General features: G+C 40.8%; 1 protein-coding gene across 4 annotated transcripts in view; it reads right to left on the minus strand.

The window, feature by feature from the left end:
* AKAP7 (A-kinase anchoring protein 7) overlaps positions 1-23,136 on the minus strand; it is a 163,351-nt gene that overhangs the window by 60,002 nt on the left and 80,213 nt on the right. For all 4 annotated transcript variants that reach the window (XM_051855333.2, XM_051855334.2, XM_070073554.1 and 1 more), the window contains exon 6: positions 17,590-17,702. In XM_051855333.2, coding sequence (XP_051711293.1) covers positions 17,590-17,702 — 113 coding nt within the window. The remainder of the gene's footprint in view (positions 1-17,589; positions 17,703-23,136) is intronic.

Below are 23,136 nucleotides of genomic sequence, written 5' to 3' on the forward strand. Positions count from 1 at the left end.
CAATTTATATAAACAGGCTCCATATCAGACCAACAAATTATGTGTCCTTTTGACAGTAAGCTTGGTATTCCTGAATCTCTGCTCTTTATTTCTGTCATGCAAGCAGCTACTAAAGAAATGTACTTTCCCTGAGATAATGGCCTAAAACCAAAATTCAGGATGCAAATTAGCAGCCAAACCAAACTACTCTGTCATTTGGGTATCAGGTGATGAAAGAGGAATGGCAATATTTTTAAACGTTCTCCTTTCTTTAGTGATATATTGTTTAAAAATTTTAAATCATTTTTGGCCATCACTGTCTCTATTAAAATGTACATATTAACTGACAAGGAGCTTATCTGAGGCAAGTCTACTTCAGGACCTCTTCCTCTCCCTGCATGACCACGTTTTCTTACTGGGATTTGCATTCCTCCATTTCTGTCTTCTCCTGATATGGAACACTTGATTCTCTCCTTGTCAGCTGCAGGCCTTCCCCCAGCTCCTCTTAGAGGGAATCCCTGGGGCCCTTCTCTGGTCCTTTACAGGGATGGAAAGAGACAAGGAATCCTCCCCACAGCAGCCAAGGGGCTCCAGAAGAGCTGGTGATTTTAGACCTGGTTCCAGCACTGTGGGTGACAACTGCCTTGCAGCCTTCTGTTGCCACCATCCTGGGGCAGTCTGTACAGCTGGTGGCCCTGGCAGGCATGCACATTTCATGACCTGCTGGGGCCCCTGAAACCATGCCTTGTGCCAGTTGGTGAGTTCAGAGATGGAAAAGTAAGGAGTGATGAAAAATAGAAAAGAAGATAGTACTTTATTATCTTGGACCAATCTGGGGAAAAAAAGATGCCACTGCCATCTGTATAATAATAACAGAAAAGTACATAGCATTTACTATGTACAGGCATGACTTGAAGAGCTTTTATTAACTCATTTAATATCCTCTAATAATGCTGTGAGATTGGTACCATTATTATCACCAGATAAGGAAACTAAATCTTGAGAGAAATGAGGCCACTTACTAAAAGACATACTAGAAAGAGGCAGAGCTTGAATTCAGATTCAGGATAAGTAATGGGCACAGATAAACTGAAATGAAGTACAGAATAATATACAAGCTCTTACCTATTTACTTTAAAATATTAAAACTCTAAGAATGCTAACCATTCCTGAGATACAACCCTATATACCATATTTCTAAAACCAATCCCAAAACTACTTTGAGAATTTTTGCATTGTGAAATGCCTGCCTTTAATGTACTGAATTAACAGTAATACATCCAGTGATAATTATACCATAGTAAGTGAACTTCATTTACTATGAAATTTAAAGAGAGGTAAGAAAGAATTCATAGGTGCCACTTAAGCATAGAAAAACATCAGCCAAATGATCCAGGGTGGAAAAACAACTCTTACACTGTTGATATCCAAGTAATCAAGTAAAAATAGTTACAGAGACTGCCTGACTCTTCTAGACCAGCTGTTTATTTGAGTCTATAATATTTCTAAATGCTTCATTTTACTTTAGGACAGAGCACCTCCACAACTCACCATAGGGTTTTTTAGGCCAGTCATCTCCCTAACCCCTCTATTTATAAACTTGCTTTTTTTTTTTTTTTTTTTTTTTTGACAGGCAGAGTGGACAGTGAGAGAGAGAGACAGAGAGAGAAAGGTCTTCCTTTTGCCGTTGGTTCACCCTCCAATGGCCGCCGCTGCAGCCGGCGCACCGCGCTGATCCTGGCAGGAGCCAGGAGCCAGGTGCTTTTCCTGGTCTCCCATGGGGTGCAGGGGCCCAAGCACCTGGGCCATCCTCCACTGCACTCCCTGGCCATAGCAGAGAGCTGGCCTGGAAGAGGGGCAACCGGGACAGAATCCGGGCGCCCCAACCGGGACTAGAACCCGGTGTGCCGGCGCCGCAAGGTGGAGGATTAGCCTATTGAGCCACGGCGCCGGCTTAAACTTGCTTTTAACACTCCTGCTTGTTTAATCTCCAGGCTTTAAGGAAAAAAAAAGCAGGAAACTCCTCACCTTCCCATTACCTAGTTATCTACCATTCACAGAATCCCAGCTTTCAGCAGGTAATATATGGAAACACAACTGTGCCGCTGTAGGTTTCTAACCTGCTACGGACGCCTCACTCTGCCTGACCCACCACTTTGAGAGGAGCTGGATGCTCCTTGGTAGCATTGAGTGGCAAAAAGAGCAGTCACGACGGGGAGGTTACATCAGTGTTTGCAGCACAAGCCATTTCCAAAAAGCCACCAAGAGAAGATGCTGGATTGCTTCCTGATCCTAGAGTTTCCTTTGAATGAGGTGCTGGCATCAAGCGGGAAAGAGGAAGAAGCATGGCTTCAGTCCATGAACATTTGGTTCCTTTATAGTGACTAAGGCCATGTAAATGAGGGAAATAACAGGTCCTTAGTACACAAGAGTTTCTCAAGGTTGCAGGTCCAACAGTAAGTTCTGGAACACTGCAATGCCTCCACGCACAGTAAACACAGTGTGTTCCCGGAGAGTCTCATTCTTTTTTCTTCTTAGCCAACCTCAACTCCTGCTTCTGGGTTCCTCCTGGAGCCCTCTCAAACCATGAGAGAACATATGCTGTTTGGCCTCCTGTTTATTATATCTGCACGTGGCTTTTCTCATTATTATGAGACAAAGAAGGGGCCCCAGAACTGTGGCATCCAAGAGCAGTTGCTGTACAGCTCAGTCTCAGCTGGACTCTCAATTCCCCTGATCAAACTCCAGCTGTGCTCTTGGCTCAGAACAGCCCTGTGATCATTCAAATGTAAACAAGCCAGAGCCTCCTTCTCCTTGCCACATCTGTTCTCTTAATGTTTCCTCTTTGGTCACATTTTTTCTTAACTCACCAACTTAACCATTTATTTCTATTGCTAAAGATAAAACATAAGGTGTTCCTCACCTTAAAGTGCCTCACGAAGTAATATTTATACACTTACATCTTTTAGCTGGTTTCCTCTTTTAATGCAATAGTTTTCCTTCCTAATAAAAAAAATTTCGCAACATTAAGTAATTGATGCCAGCAAGCCACTGGTATCAACAATTCTTAGGACCTGAAAAATGAAACAGGAGAGTGAGGCTGTTTAGATCATTCAGGGTGCAGGTGCCTATAGCGGATTAAGCAGCCACCTGCAGCGCTGGCATCCTCTATGGTATCTGTTCCACTTCTGATCCAGCTCCCCACTAATTATCCTGGGAAAGCAGTGGAGGATGTCCCAAGTCCTTGGGCCCCTGCACCCACATGGGAGACTCAGACGAAGCTCCTGGCTCATGGCTTTGAACTGACCAAGCTCTGGCTGTCACAGCCATTTGGGGAGTAAACCAGAGGATGGAAGACCGACCGACCTCTCTCTTCTCTCTCTCTCTCTCTCTCTCTCCTCTCTCTCTCTAACTCTGCCTTTCAAATAAATAACTAAATCTTTAAAAAGAAAAAAAAAAAAAAGATCATTCAGTAATAAGTTCATAGAAACATCCTAATAATTTTAACTTGTCCTATTATATTGGCCCATCTACTGCAACACACTTATATTGTGATAAAATGCAATCTGTCTGTATAGCTTAGAGATCCAAATTATGGAGCCATTCGTGTAAATTGGGTAGATTATCCAAAGATACAACTTCAGACCCAATTGTAGCCTCACATACAACCAAAATGAGAGTTACATCCCTAGACAATGTGGAAGGGACTCTCTTATTGGCAATATTTTAGATGCATCTATAGATACCACCAATTATAGCTTTGTGATTTTAAGGAAGACCTAGAGCACTTTTACAGTTCATCCTGTTTTTCTGCATTCAATACTTTCTCCTTTGCCCACTTTTTATAAACTGATCCATTTCCTAGACTCCCTTCCCATGCACATTCTTCCTACTTCCTGCCCTCCCCTCACCAATACCATTTTCAACAGAACACCCATCTCCCCTGGTTACTCCCTTCTAACAGTACAGCAGTAGTCCCTGTCTGCACTTAGGAAAGAAGTCTGCCTGACAAAGCAAAGGCTCCAATACCTAGGCATCACAAGAACTGGGTGAAGGAATGGGAACAAGTGAAGACGCTGAAATTTACACTCAATGTCCATCCTTCAGGTCAGGAAATGGAACAAAAGAAGTGTTAAGGATACAAGCCTTGTCACTTTATTTGAAATCATTCCCGAGATAGAATATTAGAGAAAGGGGGGTTGAATAGAAAAAGGAAAAATAGTAATTGCACATGGAATAGTTATTAGACATATGACCCAGGAATCATGTATCCTCCTAAAAACTAACTGAAAAATGAATGTTTCTTGCCAGTTAGAGTAAGAAATGTACCCAAAGAATTTCTAACACAGCTCATACTGCTATGTAAAATATGTTATATATAATATGCAACTGGAAACATTCTTTTGTCCACATCTCCAAATTTTTTTTAAATTTTATTTAATGAATATAAATTTCCAAAGTACAGCTTATGGATTACAATGGCTTCCCCCCCATAACGTCCCTCCAACCCGCAACCCTCCCCTTTCCCACTCCCTCTCCCCTTCCATTCACATCAAGATTCATTTTCGATTCTCTTTATATACAGAAGATCAGTTTAGCATACATTAAGTAAAGATTTCAACAGTTTGCTCCCACACAGAAACATAAAGTGAAAAATACTGTTTGAGTACTAGTTATAGCATTAAATCTCAATGTACAGCACACTAAGGACAAAGATCCTACATGAGGAGTAAGAGCACAGTGACTCCTGTTGTTGACTTAACAATTTGACACTCTTGTTTATGGCCTCAGTAATCACCCTAGGCTCTTGTCATGAGCTGCCACGGCTATGGAAGCCCCCTGAGTTCACTGACTCTGATCATATTTAGACAAGGCCATGGTCAAAGTGGAAGTTCTCTCCTCCCTTCAGAGAAAGGTACCTCCTTCTTTGATGACCCATTCTTTCCACTGGGATCTCACTTGTGGAGATCTTTCATTTAGGTTTCCCCCCCCCCCCAGAGTGTCTTGGCTTTCCATGCCTGAAATACTCTCATGGGCATTTCAGCCGGATCCGCATGCCTTAAGGGCTGATTCTGAGGCCAGAGTGCTGTTTAGGACATTTGCCATTCTATGAGTCTGCTGTGTATCCTGCTTCCCATGTTGGATCATTCTCTCCCTTTTTTATTCTATCAGCTAGTATTTGCAGACACTATTCTTGTTTATGTGCTCCCTTTGGTTCTTAGTCCTATCATTGTGATCAATTGTGAACAGAAATTGATCACTGGGACTAGTGAGATGGCATTGGTACATGCCGCCTCGATGGGATTGAATTCGAATCCCCTGGTATGTTTCTAACTCCACTGTTTGAGGCAAGTCAGCTTGAGCATGTCCCGAATTGAACATCTCTTCCCTCTCTTATTCCCACTCTTATATTTAACAGCGATCACTTTTAAGTTAAGTTTCAGCACTTAAAAAGAATTGTGTATTGATTACAGTATTCAACCAAAAGTATTAAGTAGAACAAACAAAAAAGATACTAAGAGGGATAACATATTAAGCTGCTCATCAACAGTCAGGGTGAGGGCTGATCAAGTCACCGTTTCTCATAGTGTTCATTTCACTTTAACAGGTTTCCTTTTTGGTGCTCAGTTAGTTGTCACCTATTGGAAAACATTATGTTGAGTGAAATAAGCCAATCCCAAAGGGACAAATACCACTTGTTCTCCTTGATAGGTGACAACTAACTGAACACCAAAAAGGAAACCTGTTAAAGTGAAATGAACACATCTCCAACTTTTGTAATAAGATTTATTTTTTATTTATTTGAAAGAGTTACAGAGAGAAGAGGAGAGACAGAGAGAGAGACAGAGAGAAAGAGAGAGAGAGACAGAGAGAGAGAGAAAGAGAGAGAGAGAGAGAGATCTCCTCTCCAGTGATTCACTCCCCAAATGGCTACAATGGTTAGTGCTGGGTGAGGCCGAAGCCTGAAGCCAGGAGCTTCTTCTGTGTCTTCCACGTAGGTGCAGAGGTCCAAGCATTTGGGCCATCTTCTGCTTTTTTCTCCAGGGCATCAGCACAGAGTTGGATCAGAAATGGAGCAGCTGGGACTCCCATATGGGATGCCAGCATCACAGGCAGAAGCTTAACCTGCTATGTCACAATGCCAGCCCTATACATCTCCACCTTAATCAAACATTTAATAGTAAAATCTCCCTTTTGTTTATATTTACAATATAGAACTCTGGGAAAGGTGTTTGGCCTAGCAGTTAAGAAAGCTGAATCCCATACCATACTTCATGGATTCAAAATCTACTTCTAGTTTGTGAAACCAGTTTCCCCCTATTGCAGACCCTGGAAGGCAACAGTTCCCCTCACCTCCCCTGTTAGAGACCTGGATTGAGTTCCCATCTCCCAGCACTGGCCCTCTGGCTGTTGCGCATCTGAGTAGTAGAACAGCACATGGGAGTTTCTCTCTCTCTCTCTTTCTTTCTCTCTCTCCCTCCCTCCCTCCCTCTCTAAATCATCCTGCCTTTCAAGTAAATTAAAAAAAAAAACCACTAAAAGATACAGGATTGCAGGGATTACACAGTTTTTCTAATGTACTCATTCAGCCTCTCTATATGAATACTGTATGTTACTTCAAAAAAAAAAAAAACACAGCAAAAGCGAGGTATCAGACTGGCCAACAATTTCAACACAGCCTTCTCTTTTAGAGATTTTAAAAATTAAGCTCTTTCCAGAATTTCAAGAACTATTTCTAAAGTAATAAAAATAAAATAAGTGGTGGGTTTGGTACAAAAAGAAAAAGTGAACAAGAAGTGAGGAATTTGGTATCTTAGGATGACAGAATGAAAAATGTCACAAACATTGGCACATTCCCCTTTCACAGTACCCAGTACATGCTGTCAGAGTACTGTGCTGGGTCCACTGCTATCCTGTGGGCACGGCTCCAGGAAAGCTAAGCCAGCCAAACGACATCATCCCCTCCATATCTACCCCATCCCTGCTTTGTGTATTTTAGGTACCACAGGGACAAATTTTATTGGCAAGTTACTACCTGTGGAGAAGTATGTCGGACATGATTTCCCTTTCCATTCAGCCTATTCCTGGGTGGCCAGTGCCCACCTCCAACTTAATTTCACTGACGTAAGTTCTAGAGATATTTGGGCTAGAATCTAAGAGCACAATGGACTCCGTTTACCATTTTCTAATAGAGTAAGTCAGGGAGGATGAGGAGAGAGATGGACTTCCAGGGACTAAGTCATGCAAAATGGGGATATAGAGGAGCTATTGCTAAAGAAGGGCTCACTAAGATCTCACACTAGTGCTGGGGACCAAACTCAAAATCAATGTGAAAGAAATGCTCTGTCCTGAACAAAGTAATGACAGAAAGTATTCTCAATAAATTCAGCTGTGGAGAGGCAGTAGTCAAGGAAGGAAGACAAGCAGTTTCATATTCTGGTCATCAGCTTGAGGGCAATGTAAAGATACACACTTGGAAGGCTCTGAAACACAGGTCTCTAAAATGGTGTTATAAACCTGGCCAACAGGTAAAGTATTGCCACCAGGAAGGTTTCAGAGACAAAAAATCTAGAGCAGGAACCAGACCAAACTCCCAAGGCCAAGGGTGAGATGAACAAATTCAGGTAGGTCCACATGATGTGGAATTTGGCTCTAGCAAAGAATTTAATAATGGTTTTTTCTTTTAATTTCCTGGAATAGTCAATTGAAAAGAACTGAGCAACTTAGTCATTCAATGAATTGGTACCATTCTACTTTTAAGGTATCTCTCTTTGAGTTAGTAACTTGTGATCAGAAAGGATATGCATCATTTTTCAGCACATTTTAAGAATCAGTTTGGCCACAACATCAGCAATGTCCTACCAGGAAAGCCACTAAAACTCCAGTCCTGAGTCACTACAACAACGCAGAACTGAACCACAGATGACCCATGATCACGAGCAGAAAAATGAGCCTTTGATGTTGTAAACTCTTGAGATTCACAACAAGCATTTGCATTTCAGAGACCCTAAGCAGCTCTGAAACAAAGAATCAGATTAACTTTATTTAGCGCATCCTAAATGCTCACATTCATTTAATTACAGAATCCTATGTCACATAAAACCCTGAGAGCAAAATTACAGAAAATGCTCATGAAGATACTGGCTTAAAATCTCCATTCCACTTTGAAGATTTAGTATTAGTTAAGTTGTTTCGTTTCTTCAAGGGTTTTCAAGGTTTTTCCAAATCACTAACAGAATCAAGATATGTCAGGACCCATGACTAATACTGGCATTAGTTTCTAAAAAACTCTTTTTAAAGTAATTGAGCTTTCAATTGACTGTTTCTAATGCATTTCTTAATGTTTGAAGAGATACAAAGTATTGAAAGTTTCCAAAATAAACATTCAGAAAGGTTTTCCTTTGCACATATCATTTTCAATTGTTAAACAATCATAAACTTAAGGTTTTTTTTCAATATACAGAAATAGACAACTCAACAGCACAAAGTTGGAAACTGCATTAGCAACATAGTGAGGCCAAACATTGTACGCGTCTTTGACACATAATGGATGACACAGTCGACTAATGGCACCTACAGCATGTCACTGGAAATTATAATTCCATTTCACTTTACATTTCACTGAATTACTAGTTTAAAAAAGCCATTAAAGCAAAAAGAAATCTGTTGTTAAATGTACTTGGTAATATGAAAAGTGACTGAAATAAACTGTGAGTAAGCCATTTGACACTGGGAGCTTCAAGAATGGGCTATGGAAACAATTTGCTTTACCTTATAGCAAGGATGCTTTTAAGATAACCTTTCATCTGAACTCATAAAGGCCCTCTGATACTGAGGGCATCTGAAGTGCCCTCTTCTGAGATGGGTGGAGAGAGTGGCAGCACAAAGTCTCCAAGTTCCCTCCTTTGTTAGAGGGATAGAAACTCTTTAAGGGAGGATGGGGGAGAAAGGTTGGCAAGTCCTAGCTGCTTTGCTTCTGATCCAGCTCCCTGTTGGTGCACATGAGAAAGCAGTGTAAGATAGCCTAGCCCCAACCACTGTGGCCATTTGTGGAGTGAAGAAGCAGATGGGAACTCAGCCTGGCAGTTAAGACATCCACATCCCATCTCAGAGTACCTGGGTTCAGTATGCAGCTCTGACTCCTGATTCTAGCTTCCTGCTGTTGCAAACCTAAGGAAGCAGCAGTGATGGCTCCAATAATTAGGTCTGTGCTACCCATGTAGGAGACTTGGATTGAGTTCCCATCTCCCAGGTTTGTCCCAGCCCAGCCATGACTGTTATGGACAATTAGGGAGTGACTCAGGAAAACGGGAACTCACTATCTCTTCTTTCTTTCTCTTTTTCTTCCTTTTTTTTTCTTTCTTTCTCTTTCTGTTTGTCTTTGTTTCTCTAGCTCTCTTTATCTCTCCCTCCCTCTCTCCATCCCCAATAAATTAATTTAAAAATAAAATAGGGGTGGACACTTGGTATAGGCATTACAATGCTGCTTGAGATGCCTGCATCCTGTACTGATCAGTCTGGTTTCAAGTACTGGCTCCATTCGTGATTCCAACTTCCTGCTAATATGCACCCTGGGAGACAGCAGGTGATGACTGAAGTAGTTAGACCCCTGCTTCCCAAGTAGAACACCCAGATTGATTTCCCAGCCTGAAACATCCAGGGCTGGGCCAGGCCAAAGATGGGAGTCCAGAACTCCTTCTGAATCTTCAACATGGGTGGCATGGACTCAAGGACTTGAGTCATCATTTGCTGCCTCCAAGGGTGCATATTAGCGGGAAACTAGATTGGAAGCGGAGAAGCTAGGACTTGAACTAGTCATCCAAAATTGGGATACAGGCATCTCAAGTGACACCTTAAGTGTTGTGCCAAACACCCACCCCAGAAACGAATTTTCACCCATTCTCTCCTTTTCTGCTTCTTACTGCCATTCCCGCTAATGAATGCCCTGCATCCTATCCTCACTTCCTTCAACACCATCATTATATGGTCCCACAAACACTCTTAAACCCCTGCTGTGTGTATTTCAGCTTCTGCTCTCAAAACCAACATAAGTAAAAGTAATAGCTAGTGATTTTCAAAGCATTTCTCTCACCCTTAAGTGTTTTCATTGTTTGATTTTGTGAAAAGCTGCTGCAAGAAGTACAAATTAATTACCCAAATCTGTGTTAGTTTAAACACAAAATTAGTAATTCCAAAGAGTCATAAATCAGGGAAGATATCTAAGAAGCTCAGAAAAAATTACATGTAACAGTCTCTGATCTCTCCATTAGGAGATCACATTTATTTCTTGAGAAATCTAGGTCTGTGTTAAGTTGCTTACTTGATTTGAAACTGGTCTTCTTCTGCCACCAAGTGTTAGCACACACTCCTAACTCACCAGGTTTTGCAATATTTATATCACATAAATACAAAGTCATTCAACAAGAAATAAAAATCCAAAAGAATCACTAGGAAAAGCATGGAGCAACCAAGTACATGTCTAACAACTGTATTCTAAGGAAACTATACAAATAACTTGAACTTCAGTTTCTATTTCAGATACATTAGTAATTCAGTAAGTTTCTGAGGCTTCATCTATTTCATGAAAAAGGCAACAAAGCTCAACAACAATCAGAATAGCTCTAAAAATTACAACTGCTTTCAACATTCTCTTATACAATATACCTGCTGGAATGTCATGAAATAAAGGATATGAAAAACTGACAAACACACCAGCCTGAAGGCCTCCTGGTGTGAAAAAAATATACAAGTGACAGGAAAAGCCTGATGTTTCATAGAATATTTCCTTAGGCTGGACTCAGTTCTCTAACATGGGAACTAGGATGCCAGGCTGTGGCAGAGGAAGTTCCACATCAGGAAATCTGAGAGAGTTTACACATTTTAAAAATCCCAAACACTGCTCACATTCAGAAATCTACCAACAACAGATGCTGGCGAGGATGTGGGGAAAAAGGGACACTAACCCACTGTTGGTGGGAATGCAAACTGGTCAAGCCACTATGGAAGTCAGTCTGGAGATTCCTCAGAAACCTGAAGATAACCCTACCATTCGACCCAGCCATCCCACTCCTTGGAATTTACCCAAAGGAATTTAAATTGGCAAACAAAAAAGCGGTCTGCAGCCTAATGTTTATTGCAGCTCAATTCACAATAGCTAAGACCTGGAACCAACCTAAATGCCCATCAACGGTAGACTGGATAAAGAAATTATGGGATATGTACTCTTTAGAATACTATACCGCAGTAAGAAACAACGAAATCCAGTCATTGGCAACAAAATGGAGGAATCTGGAACACATCATGCTGAGTGAAATAAGCCAGTCCCAAAGGGACAAATACCATATGTTCTCCCTGATCGGTGACAACTGATTGAACACCAAAAAGGAAACCTGTTGAAGTGGAATGGACACTATGGGAAACGGTGACTTGATCAGCATAGCCCTGACTGTTAATGAACAACTTAATACATTATCCCTCTTAGTAGTTTTTTTGTCTGTTCTACTTAATATGACTGGTTTAATTCTGTAATTAATACACAGTTATTCTTAAGTGTTGAAATTTAACTGAAATGTGATCCCTGTTAAACATAAGAGTAGGAATAAGAGAGGGAAGAGATATATAATTTGGGACATGCTCAAGCTGACTTGCCCCAAATGGTAGAGTTAGAAACATACCAGGGGACTCCAATTTAATCCCATCAAGGTGGCATGTACCAATGCCATCTCACTAGTCCAAGTGATCAATTTCAGTTCGCAATTGATCATAATGAAAGGACTAAGAGTCAAAGGGAGCACATAAGCAAGTCTAGTACCTGCTAACACTAACCGATAGAATAAATAAAGGGGAGAGTGATCCAACATGGGAAGTGAGATACTCAGCAGACTCATAGAATGGCAGATGTCCTAAATAGCACTCTGGCCTCAGAATCAGCCCTAAAGGCATTCAGATCTGGCTGAAAAGCCCATGAGAGTATTTCAGGCATGGAAAGCCAAGACACTCTGGCAAAAGATCTCTGTGAGTGAGATCTCAGTGGAAAGAACAGGTCTTCAAAGAAGGAGGTACCTTTCTCTGAAGGGAGGAGAGAACCTCCACTTTGACTATGACCTTGTCTAAACAAGATAAGAGTCGGAGAACTCAGAGGGCTTCCATAGCCTTGGAAACTCATGACTGGTGCATAGGGAGATTACTGATGCCATAGACAGGAGTGTCAATTGGTAAAGTCAACAACAGGAGTCACTGTGCACTTACTCCTCATGTAGGATCTCTGTCCTTAATGTGCTGTGCATTGAGATTTAATGCTATAACAAGTACTCAAATAATATATTTCACTTTGTGTTTCTATGGGGGTGCAAACTGTTGAAATCTTTACTTAATGCATACTAAACTGATCTTCTGTAAAAAAAAAAAAAAAAAAAAAAAAAAAAAAAAAGAAAAGAAAAGAAAAGAAAAGAAACTATCAACTCCCAACTTGACTCTCACTGGGATTAAACATGACAATAGGTCTGATCTGATTTCATCAACATTAAAAAAAAATCATCTATTATTTTTCACTTTATGTTTCTGTGTGGGAGCAAACTGTTGAAATCCTTACTTAATGTATACTAAGCTGATCTTCTGTATATTAAGATAATCGAAAATGAATCTTGATGTGAATGGAAGGGGAGAGGGAGTGGGAAAGGGGAGGGTTGTGGGTGGGAGGGATGGTATGGGGGGGAAGCCATAGTAATCCATTATTCGTACTTTGGAAACGTATATTCATTAAATAAAAGTTAAAAAAAAAAAAATCCCAAACACTAAACTTCTGGATACCCCATGTGTTTGGTCACTTCTAGAGCATGCACACTGTTACTTGCAACTGGTGCCTCCCAGAAGGCAGGAGCCCAGAGGCTGAGGGCCTTCTGCACCCCATACTGATCACCAGAGGGAAACCTTCACACTAGATCTTCATCAAGAGACCAGGGGGAAAACACTCCTGCCCTGTTCCAGCTATCACTCCACTCTCTGTGGACAATGGGATGTTGTACCATCAGAACAGATGGATTAGAGCTCCAATTTGAATCTGGTCTTTAAAAAAAAAAAAAAAATCAGAATGAATAACAGCTTTTCAGGTCATTTATAAAATTTTCAGTCATTTAAAAATGATAAATGGAGCAGGCATTAGGACAGCAGTTAAGATGGCACTTGGGATGCCCACATCCTGTACCAGAGTCCCTGGTTCAAGACTTAGCTCCTCGGCTTCCTGCTCATGGGCATACTTTGAGGCAGATGACAGCTTGAGTAACTGGGTCCTTACCACTCATATAGAAGACCCAGATTGAGTTCTGGGCTCCTGGTTTCAGCCTGACCCAGCCCTGGCTGTTGTAGGCAAATGGGGAGTGAACCAGAAGATGGAAACTATCTCACTCTCTCCTTACCAACTTTAATGGTAATATACATTCTATGGTTATTTCCCTTTTCATGCTGTTTCAGAGTCCTAATAATTATCACTTTAACATCTGCTTAAATCATTAACAGGACTTACCATAATTGATTCTAATTTTCCCCCTATTGTTGTAAATGCAATTTTGAATTTTTACCTACTATTGATAATGCTTCAGCAAACATCTTTATGTACAGAGGACCTTTTCAATAATTTCTCTACAATAATAGCAGAAAAGACATCTTAAAGAATATGGATTTTAAATTTTTTTTTAATGTTGGTTGCACAACTTGCTGCTCAGAGAGCCAAACTAATTTTATAAGCAAGCCTCATAATCTTTGATAGTTTGTCTACTACAAATTTACCCTAACAAACATTCCTCTCATACGCTGGTTGGGAGTATAAACTGGCACTATTTTTTTTTTTTTTTTTTTTTTTTTTTTTTTTTTTTGACAGGCAGAGTGGACAGTGAGAGAGAGACAGAGAGAGAAAGGTCTTCCTTTGCCGCTGGTTCACCCTCCAATGGCCGCCGCTGCAGCCGGCGCACCGCGCTGATCCTGGCAGGAGCCAGGAGCCAGGTGCTTTTCCTGGTCTCCCATGGGGTGCAGGGCCCAAGCACCTGGGCCATCCTCCACTGCACTCCCTGGCCATAGCAGAGAGCTGGCCTGGAAGAGGGGCAACCGGGACAGAATCCGGCGCCCCAACCGGGACTAGAACCCGGTGTGCCGGCGCCGCAAGGTGGAGGATTAGCCTATTGAGCCATGGCGCCGGCCTAAACTGGCACTATTTTTAAAAAGGCAATGTGAGGTGTTTTTGAAAAGTTATAATGTACAATAAATACGCTTTGACCTTAGAATTTCATTTCAGGGAATTGATTCTTTGAAATATCAGTCTATCTACACAAAGAAAATGAACAAAAAATGCTCACTGCAGTATGATGTGTGGTAGCAAAGAAAAAAAAGAAACTGACCTCATTATTCATCAAGGGAGAATAAATTATGATAAATCAAAATAATACAGCATTTTACTTCTACTTTAAAGAAACTATATACATGCACGTATGTATATATATTTGAAGTTCACAGGAAAAGGTCTAAGAGGACATACTAGAGGTGGCTATCTACAAACAGAGAAATTATATTGGGATGAAGAAAGTGACAGGGTGGCAGTGAGGGAAAAGTCATATCTTTCACACTGTATTCTGTTTGTGTGTATTTAAATCATTTCCAGTGAACATATGTTCAGATAATAGTTTAATAACTAAAATAAACATTTAGAAATACACGAATGGGGGAAAAAACTATTTCACCTAACTCCTTCCCTTGCCTTTTTCTTCATAATCAATCTAAATAACTTTAAAAGCTGGCCATACATTCCATTACTGTCTTTTCAGTGACCACCCACTTAAAAATGGGTTGACCCAGGATAAAAATCTGAAAAATGGGACTGGTATAATGGCACAGTGGGTTAAGATGCTACTTGTAAAGCCGGGCATCCCTTATAGGAGGACTGTTTCAATTCCTGGCTGCCCTGCTTCTGATCCAGCTTCCTGCTAATGTGCCCAAGAAGGCAGCAGAAGATGACCCAAGTACCTGGGCCCCTGCCACCCACATGGGAGACTGGATGGAGTACCTGGCTCCTGGTTTCAGTCTGGCATAGACCTGGCTGCTGCAGCCCTTTAGGGAATGAACCACAGGATAAAATATCTCTCTCTCGCTTACTGGCTCTTGCTCTCACTCTCTCTCTCCATCCTTCCCTCCCTCTCTCCCTCTTTCCCTCCCGCTTTGGTACTTTGCCTTTCAAATAAATAAATAATGTTTTTCAAATCAAGTGAATAGAAGAGAAAGCTGAGAGGAAAACAGAGAGTCAGAAATGTACCAAAGCTGGAAAGACCGCAGAGTCATAGACCAGGGATCGCATATTTCAAACCATCTACCTTCCAAACCACAAATTACAAGAAAGTGAATAATGAAATCCACATGTACATATGAGCGTGCTGCTTTCTCTAACTGGTTCTAACCTCTGCAGTAAACTGCTGCATAAGGAAACTGAGGGGCATTTATTTAAGCCTGTGTGTTCCAGCATATACTACTCTGCTGACGACCATCCAGATCAGAATCTCAGGGCACTTACTGAATATCAAGAGTCAGGGTTCTAGATCTACCCCCATTCTCTAGTGTAAAGAATGGAAATCTGCAGCCTCCAAAATCACCCCAGCTGACCCATAAGTCAAAACAAAATGGAAGACCTACTTCCTTAAAGCATTCAGGAATGCTGACCACCATAGCAGTGATCGGAACAGAATCAGTACATTAACAACAACAAAAAAAGATTCTTATTTGACTTTCTGAAAGATGGTAAGATCATGATTTATCATCTAAAGAGTAGGCATTATAATATAAACCAAATGCAACCTGATTAGATTTAGATTGTATACACTATACAAGCAAGGGTTGTTTCTAGTTTATCTTCACTCTATGAACCAGTATCCTGTGTCTGGCACATAGTAGGTACTCAATAAACACTGTCAAATGAATATAATTTGGCCCAGAGAGCACTTTACACAGAGAAATCAATTAGGGTGAACTGGAGTTGGTGAGTGGAAGGGGAGAACATAAGACTGGGAATAAGATAGGTGGATTCTCAGATTCAGAGACAGGGTGCTGTATCCAATAAGAATGTGGTCTCAGTGTAAATCACTTAACCTTTCTATGGCTCATATTCCTCTGCTATAGGGTGAGGGGGTCAATTCTGTGAAACTAGCTGCCAAGGCATCATTTAAATGCAACCCAAAATGGTGAAATGAAATTCTAACAACATTCCTATGATGAGTATCCTTGGGTACTCTCACATCCAAGTTAATAATGTAAAGACACAGAAACATTTTGAAATGGGAATATTACCTTCACCACTGATTTGTCATTCTGTGATTAAGTTTGAAACCACTTGGAAGAAGACAATCCATTTGAAAGCAAAACAAGAAAGATAATGAGCAGAGAGGTAAGCTGTGAGTCTACAAGTTAGGTAAATAACTGCCATAGCAGATTTCAAAAATCTATTTACAAAAATTATTTGTACTTAACGTATTCTGGGATAGTACCTAATATAGATATTACTGAATTTTTGCCATAGTTCTTTTTTAAAAAAGGAAACAAATGTGCCATATACATTTTTGAGGAGATATTTAACATATAGTTTATTGAAAATTCGTAACCACTGGATGTGAGTCACATAAGCCCATATTTTTAAGGAAGGACCAAACAGACATTCTGAAGACTGAGGCATTAAATGCCAAATATGCTGCAAATGAATCTTAAGTGCAGCAGAAGGTCATGAGAGCAAAGAGTGGTTATTAACCTGCATGCCCATCTCCAAAATACTAGTCTGCCAGAGCAGGCCATCAATGTCTTAATGTGTGTGAGGGACCCCAGAGGCTGCAGTGGGAAAAACAAGGACAGGTGCCCTTAGGATTCCAAGAGAAATGTTCATGAATCCAGAGGAAAGTTTAATTACTCCAATCTCTGAAGGAGGAGGCGGACAGGAAAGGCAAGAAATCACCTGAAGATAGAGGAAGTAAAAAATGCATATTCCGTGGCTCATCACTGCTGACTCTCTTTAGGAGAAGCACTTTTAGGTACCTCGGGAGGTAGGGTCCCTCAGTAAACCTCTAGTTCAGTCCCTGGTACACTTGCTCCAGGCCCTCAATGGAGGCAACTGCTAAAAGCACAAGGTGGTCCTTTGAAAACCTTGAGCGAGCTATGTAAGGGATGTTAGAGATTTTCCCAGCTTGAAGGTACAGGGAAAAGCACTGTGTATACGGCCAGCAGAGGAAGCTCTGAGAGCAGCAGGATGTGGACAACTGTCAGCAAAACCAGTAGCACACTGGAGTATGGCACTGCCTCCTGGAGGCCCCTCAAGGGGTGAAGCAGGTGTGGCGATAGACCAACTAGCAGGGAATGATGGTCAGAGTAGGCAATTAATAGCCAAAGGGGAAAATGGGGGTGCAGCTGTCCTAGCCTCTGTGGAGGACCATGAGCCTCCGCAGCCTCTCTGGGAATTGAAACCAAACTGACTGGGAATCCCTGGAGCAACAGCATTAGGATGTCCAAAACCACTGTGAATGTCATTCATGCCCTGAGCATGCATGCCCATGACTGGTAGGACTGGTAGAATGAGGCTTGTGCACTCACATTCTTATGGAGCCATGGTGACTTTGACAATTTCATAAAGGTCAAGTGAGGCTTAAAGCTTTGGCTTTCTCCTACCATGACACCTTTTTCTTGAAACGTCCTTTTCGCAGTCTCTGAAAAAAATAAAAGAAACACAAAGATGCTACTCTAACACATAGTTGTCTTTAATTATAAAATGACAATTAAAAATAACTATGATGAAGATTCCTTTATCTATTTGTTGTATATCTGTTTTTATTTTTCTTCTTTTCTGAGATTTATTTATTTATTTTATTTTAAAGACAGAGTGACAGAGACAGAGTCAGAGAGTCAGAGACAGAGAGATCTTCAATCCACTGGTTCACTTCCCAAATGATCACAACAGCCAGGATGGAGCCAGGAACCTGGAACTTCATCCTGGTCTCCTCCATGGGTTGGACTGAGGCCCAAGTACTTGAGTCATCTTCCTCTGTTTTCCCGTGCACATTTGCAGGGACCTGGATCAGAAGCAGTGTGGCCAGGATGTAAATTGGCACTCCAATATGGGATGCTACTGTTGCAAATGGTGGCTCAATTCAATGCACCATAATGCCAGCCCCTAAATAGCTGTGTTTTTTTTTTTTAAATAGAAGATTAAAACCTACAACATGTAGGGAACAGCTAATAAACAACTATTTGACTGAAAAGATGCTGATTTACATAAAATATTTCACTGGTATTTGCATGTATACGAAAGGACTAGCTTCTCTTGACTCTCCATATCTAAAATGTCTACTTCTGACTGACCAAAATGAAGTAACAGGAGCGCTCACTTGAAGATACAAAACAAACAAGGTGAGCCTTCAATTGTGCCAGCTTACATCCTAGAGTATCCAGGCCCCTGCACCAGGAGAGATAAAAGTGAGCTGCAGCTAATCATCATCTTGGGTTGAAGGGAAAAGAGTTGAAAGTACAAGAGACCAAGGCAACCAGAGTTCATAGGACAAAATAAAAAAGTGAGGCCTGCGCCTAGAGAAAATTCCAGAGATCTGGGAAAGGTCTCCTCAACAGAGGTGGGGAATGTCCAGCCCATGGGCCTTACAGGGCCTGTGAAATCATTTGGTCTGGGCCTGCCAAGGCAACTGCAGGTGGGACTCAAAATTCCATAACTCTGTATCAGGCTAACTTTTAAGCTGATAATTTCATTTGGCCCATGAACAATGCTATAAATATCCAAATGGCCATTGGCAGAAAAAAGGTTCCCCACTCTGATGGAATACTCAACTGAGTTCTGCTCATTGCACGTGTGTGAGGAAACTACCGGAGGCAAGTGGAAAACACACTGAAAAGGATCAGAGGGAACAGCGCCCAGCATTGTTAGAAGTTAGGAATACTGCCTCCTTCATTAGCCTGACTGGAAAACCTCAAGATTCATGGGACACTGCAGAACAGAGAATCTTGCTGCAGTACTGGGAAGTAATTAATTGAGGACTGCTACTGCTCTTGTATCACCGAACAGACCTTAGGAGAAAGACCCAAAGGTGGCCGTTACTATTTCCAAGTAAAAATTACGTCCCAGAACAATGCCCAAGGATATTGATAAGAATACAAAACTATCCAAGACCCAACAAGATATACTTCACAATACCTGGCATCTAATCAAAAATTACCAGGCATGCATGGTACTGGTACAGAAACAGATGGATAGACCAATGGAACAGAACTGAAACACCAGAAATCAACCCAAACATCTACAGCCAACTTATATTTGATCAAGGATCTAAAACCAATTCCTGGAGCAAGGACAGTCTACTCAATAAATGGTGCTGGGAAAACTGGATTTCCACGTGCAGAAGCATGAAGCAAGACCCCTACCTTACACCTTACACAAAAATCCACTCAACATGGATTAAAGACCTAAATCTACGTCCTGACACCATCAAGTTACTAGAGAACATTGGAGAAACCCTTCAAGATATTGGCACAGGCAAAGAATTTCTGGAAAAGACCCGGGAGGCACAGGCAGTCAAAGCCAAAATCAACTATTGGGACTGCATCAAATTGAGAAGTTTCTGTACTGCAAAAGAAATAGTCAGGAGAGTGAAGAGACAACCGACAGAATGGGAAAAAATATTTGCAAACTATGCAACAGATAAAGGGTTCATAACCAGAATCTACAAAGAGATCAAGAAACTCCACAAAAACAAAACAAACAACCCACTTAAGAGATGGGCCAAGGACCTCAATAGACATTTTTCAAAAGAGGAAATCCAAATGGCCAACAGACACATGAAAAAATGTTCAAGGTCACTAGCAATCAGGGAAATGCAAATCAAAACCACAATGAGGTTTTACCTCACCCCGGTTAGAATGGCTCACATACAGAAATCTACCAGCAACAGATGCTGGCGAGGATGTGGGGAAAAAGGGACGCTAACCCACTGTTGGTGGGAATGCAAACTGGTCAAGCCACTATGGAAGTCAGTCTGGAGATTCCTCAGAAACCTGAATATAACCCTACCATTCGACCCAGCCATCCCACTCCTTGGAATTTACCCAAAGGAATTTAAATTGGCAAACAAAAAAGTGGTCTGCACCCTAATGTTTATTGCAGCACAATTCACAATAGCCAAGACCTGGAACCAACCTAAATGCCCATCAACGGTAGACTGGATAAAGAAATTATGGGATATGTACTCTTTAGAATACTATACCGCAGTAAGAAACAACGAAATCCAGTCATTGGCAACAAAATGGAGGAATCTGGAACACATCATGCTGAGTGAAATAAGCCAGTCCCAAAGGAACAAATACCATATGTTCTCCCTGATTGGTGACAACTGACTGAACACCAAAAAGGAAACCTGTTGAAGTGAAATGGACACTATGGGAAACGGTGACTTGATCAGCATAGCCCTGACTGTTAATGAACAACTTAATACATTATCCCTCTTAGTAGTTTTTTGTCTGTTCTACTTAACATGACTGGTTTAATTCTGTAATTAATACACAGTTATTCTTAAGTGTTGAAATTTAACTGAAATGTGATCCCTGTTAAACATAAGAGTAGGAATAAGAGAGGGAAGAGATGTACAATTTGGGACATGCTCAAGCTGACTTGCCCCAAATGGTAGAGTTAGAAACATACCAGGGGATTCCAATTCAATCCCATCAAGGTGGCATGTACCAATGCCATCTCACTAGTCCAAGTGATCAATTTCAGTTCACAATTGATCATAATGAAAGGACTAAGAGTCAAAGGGAGCACATAAACAAGTCTAGTACCTGCTAATACTAACCAATAGAATAAATAAAGGGGAGAGTGATCCAACATGGGAAGCGAGATACTCAGCAGACTCATAGAATGGCAGATGTCCTGAACAGCACTCTGGCCTCAGAATCAGCCCTAAAGGCATTCGGATCTGGCTGAAAAGCCCATGAGAGTATTTCAGGCATGGAAAGCCAAGACACTCAGGCAAAAAAAAAAAAAAAAAACAACAACAACAACAACAAAACAAAACAAACAAAAAAAAAACAACCCTAAATGAAAAATCTCTGTGAGTGAGATCCCAGTGGAAAGAACAGGTCATCAAAGAAGGAGGTACCTTTCTCTGAAGGGAGGAGAGAACCTCCACTTTGACTATGACCTTGTCTAAACAAGATAAGAGTCGGAGAACTCAAGGGGCTTCCATAGCCTTGGAAACTCATGACTGGTGCATAGGGAGATTACTGATGCCATAAACAGGAGTGTCAATTTGTAAAGTGAACAACAGGAGTCACTGTGCACTTACTCCTCATGTAGGATCTCTGTCCTTAATGTGCTGTACATTGAGACTTAATGCTATAATGAGTACTCAAACAGTATATTTCACTTTGTGTTTCTATGGGGGTGCAAACTGTTGAAAGCTTTACTTAATGTACACTAAACTGATCTTCTGTAAAAAAAAAAAAAAAAAAAAAAAAAAGAAGGAATTATCAATTCCCAACTTGACTCTCACTGGGATTAAACATGACAATAGGTCTGATCTGATTTCATCATCATTTAAAAAATCATCTATTATTTTTCACTTTATGTTTCTGTGTGGGAGCAAACTGTTGAAATCTTTACTTAATGTATGCTAAACTGATCTTCTGTATATAAAGAGAATTGAAAATGAATCCTCATGTGAATGAAAGGGGAGAGGGAGTGGGAAAGGGGAGGGTTGCAGATGGGAGGGACGTTATGCGGGGGAAGCCATTGTAATCCATAACCGTACTTTGGAAATTTATATTCATTAAATAAAAGTTAAAAAAAATACAAAAAAAAAAGAAAAAAAAAATTACCAGGCATGCAAAAAAAGGAGAACAACATGGCACATAATGAGGAGATAAATCAATTAACTAAACAGTAACTCAGAGCTGACAAAGATGTTAGAATTAGCAGATAGGGCATCAAAACAGTTATTAAAACTATAATTCCTTATGTTTACGAAGTCAAGCAGAGATATGCAAGGTATAAATTAGATCCAAATAAAACTTTCAGAGATGAAAACTGCAATGTCTGAGAAAAATAAACTGAATAGAAATAAAGACAGGGATTAGACTTTGCAAAACAAAAGATCAGTAAACATGAAGACATAGCAATAGGAACCACCCCCCCCCCCAAAGAATACAAACAGAAGAAAGGAACGGAAAAAAAAAAAAAAGAACATCAAGGAGCTATGGGTGCTACTTCAAGTTGCCTAAAGCATGAATAACTGGAAACCCTGAAAAAAAGGTGAGAGAGGGGGTGTCAGAGGATATAATGTTGAGGATATAATGGTTGTTGGGGAATGAGCGCTGCTACAGCCCCACTGCAAAGCAATCCAGGCAATAGCTATTAAAATAAAAGCTACACAAGAATTTTGAACAAATAACCCAATTATAGGATAACATACAGAAACAAAATTACTGGCACATAAAATTATATGTAGACGATATTTACTAAAGCACTGTCTGAATTGGCATAAATTAGAAAAAAACCTTCAACAATAAAGAAATGGTTGATAAATTAGCCCACAGTCATACTAAGGAGTAGCACATAGCAAATAAAAAGGATTAACTAGAGCTACACATATAAACCTATTAAGGGAAGAAAAGGAGTAGATTGTGGGGTCAGCATTGTGGCGCTGCAGGTAAAGCTATTGCCGGCAACACTGGCATCCCATGTGGGTGCCGGTTCATGTCCCAGCTACTCCACTTCCAGTCCAGCTCCCTGCTAATGGCTTAGGAAAAATAGCAGAAGATGGCCCAAGTGTTTAGGTTCCTGCCACCAATATGGGAGACCTGTAAGCAGCTCCTGGCTCCTGGCTTTGGCCTGACCCAATCCCAACTGTTGTGGCCATCTGGGAAGTGAACCAGTGGATGGAAGATCTCTCTCTCTCTCTGTAGCACTGCATTTCAAATAAATAAATGTCTTTCAAAAAGAAATAAAAAGAGAAGTTGCATGGTTACTATATACAAATGGCACAGTACAATACTTAAAAAGAGAAAGAAAATAAATTATTTGTATTTACATTTTTACTGCAAAGAAAAATAGTGAAGAATTCCTTGAAATGGGGCTGAGGTTGA

This window comes from Oryctolagus cuniculus, chromosome 5, assembly GCF_964237555.1.
Source record: "Oryctolagus cuniculus chromosome 5, mOryCun1.1, whole genome shotgun sequence".
NCBI classification, from domain to species: Eukaryota; Metazoa; Chordata; class Mammalia; order Lagomorpha; family Leporidae; genus Oryctolagus; species Oryctolagus cuniculus.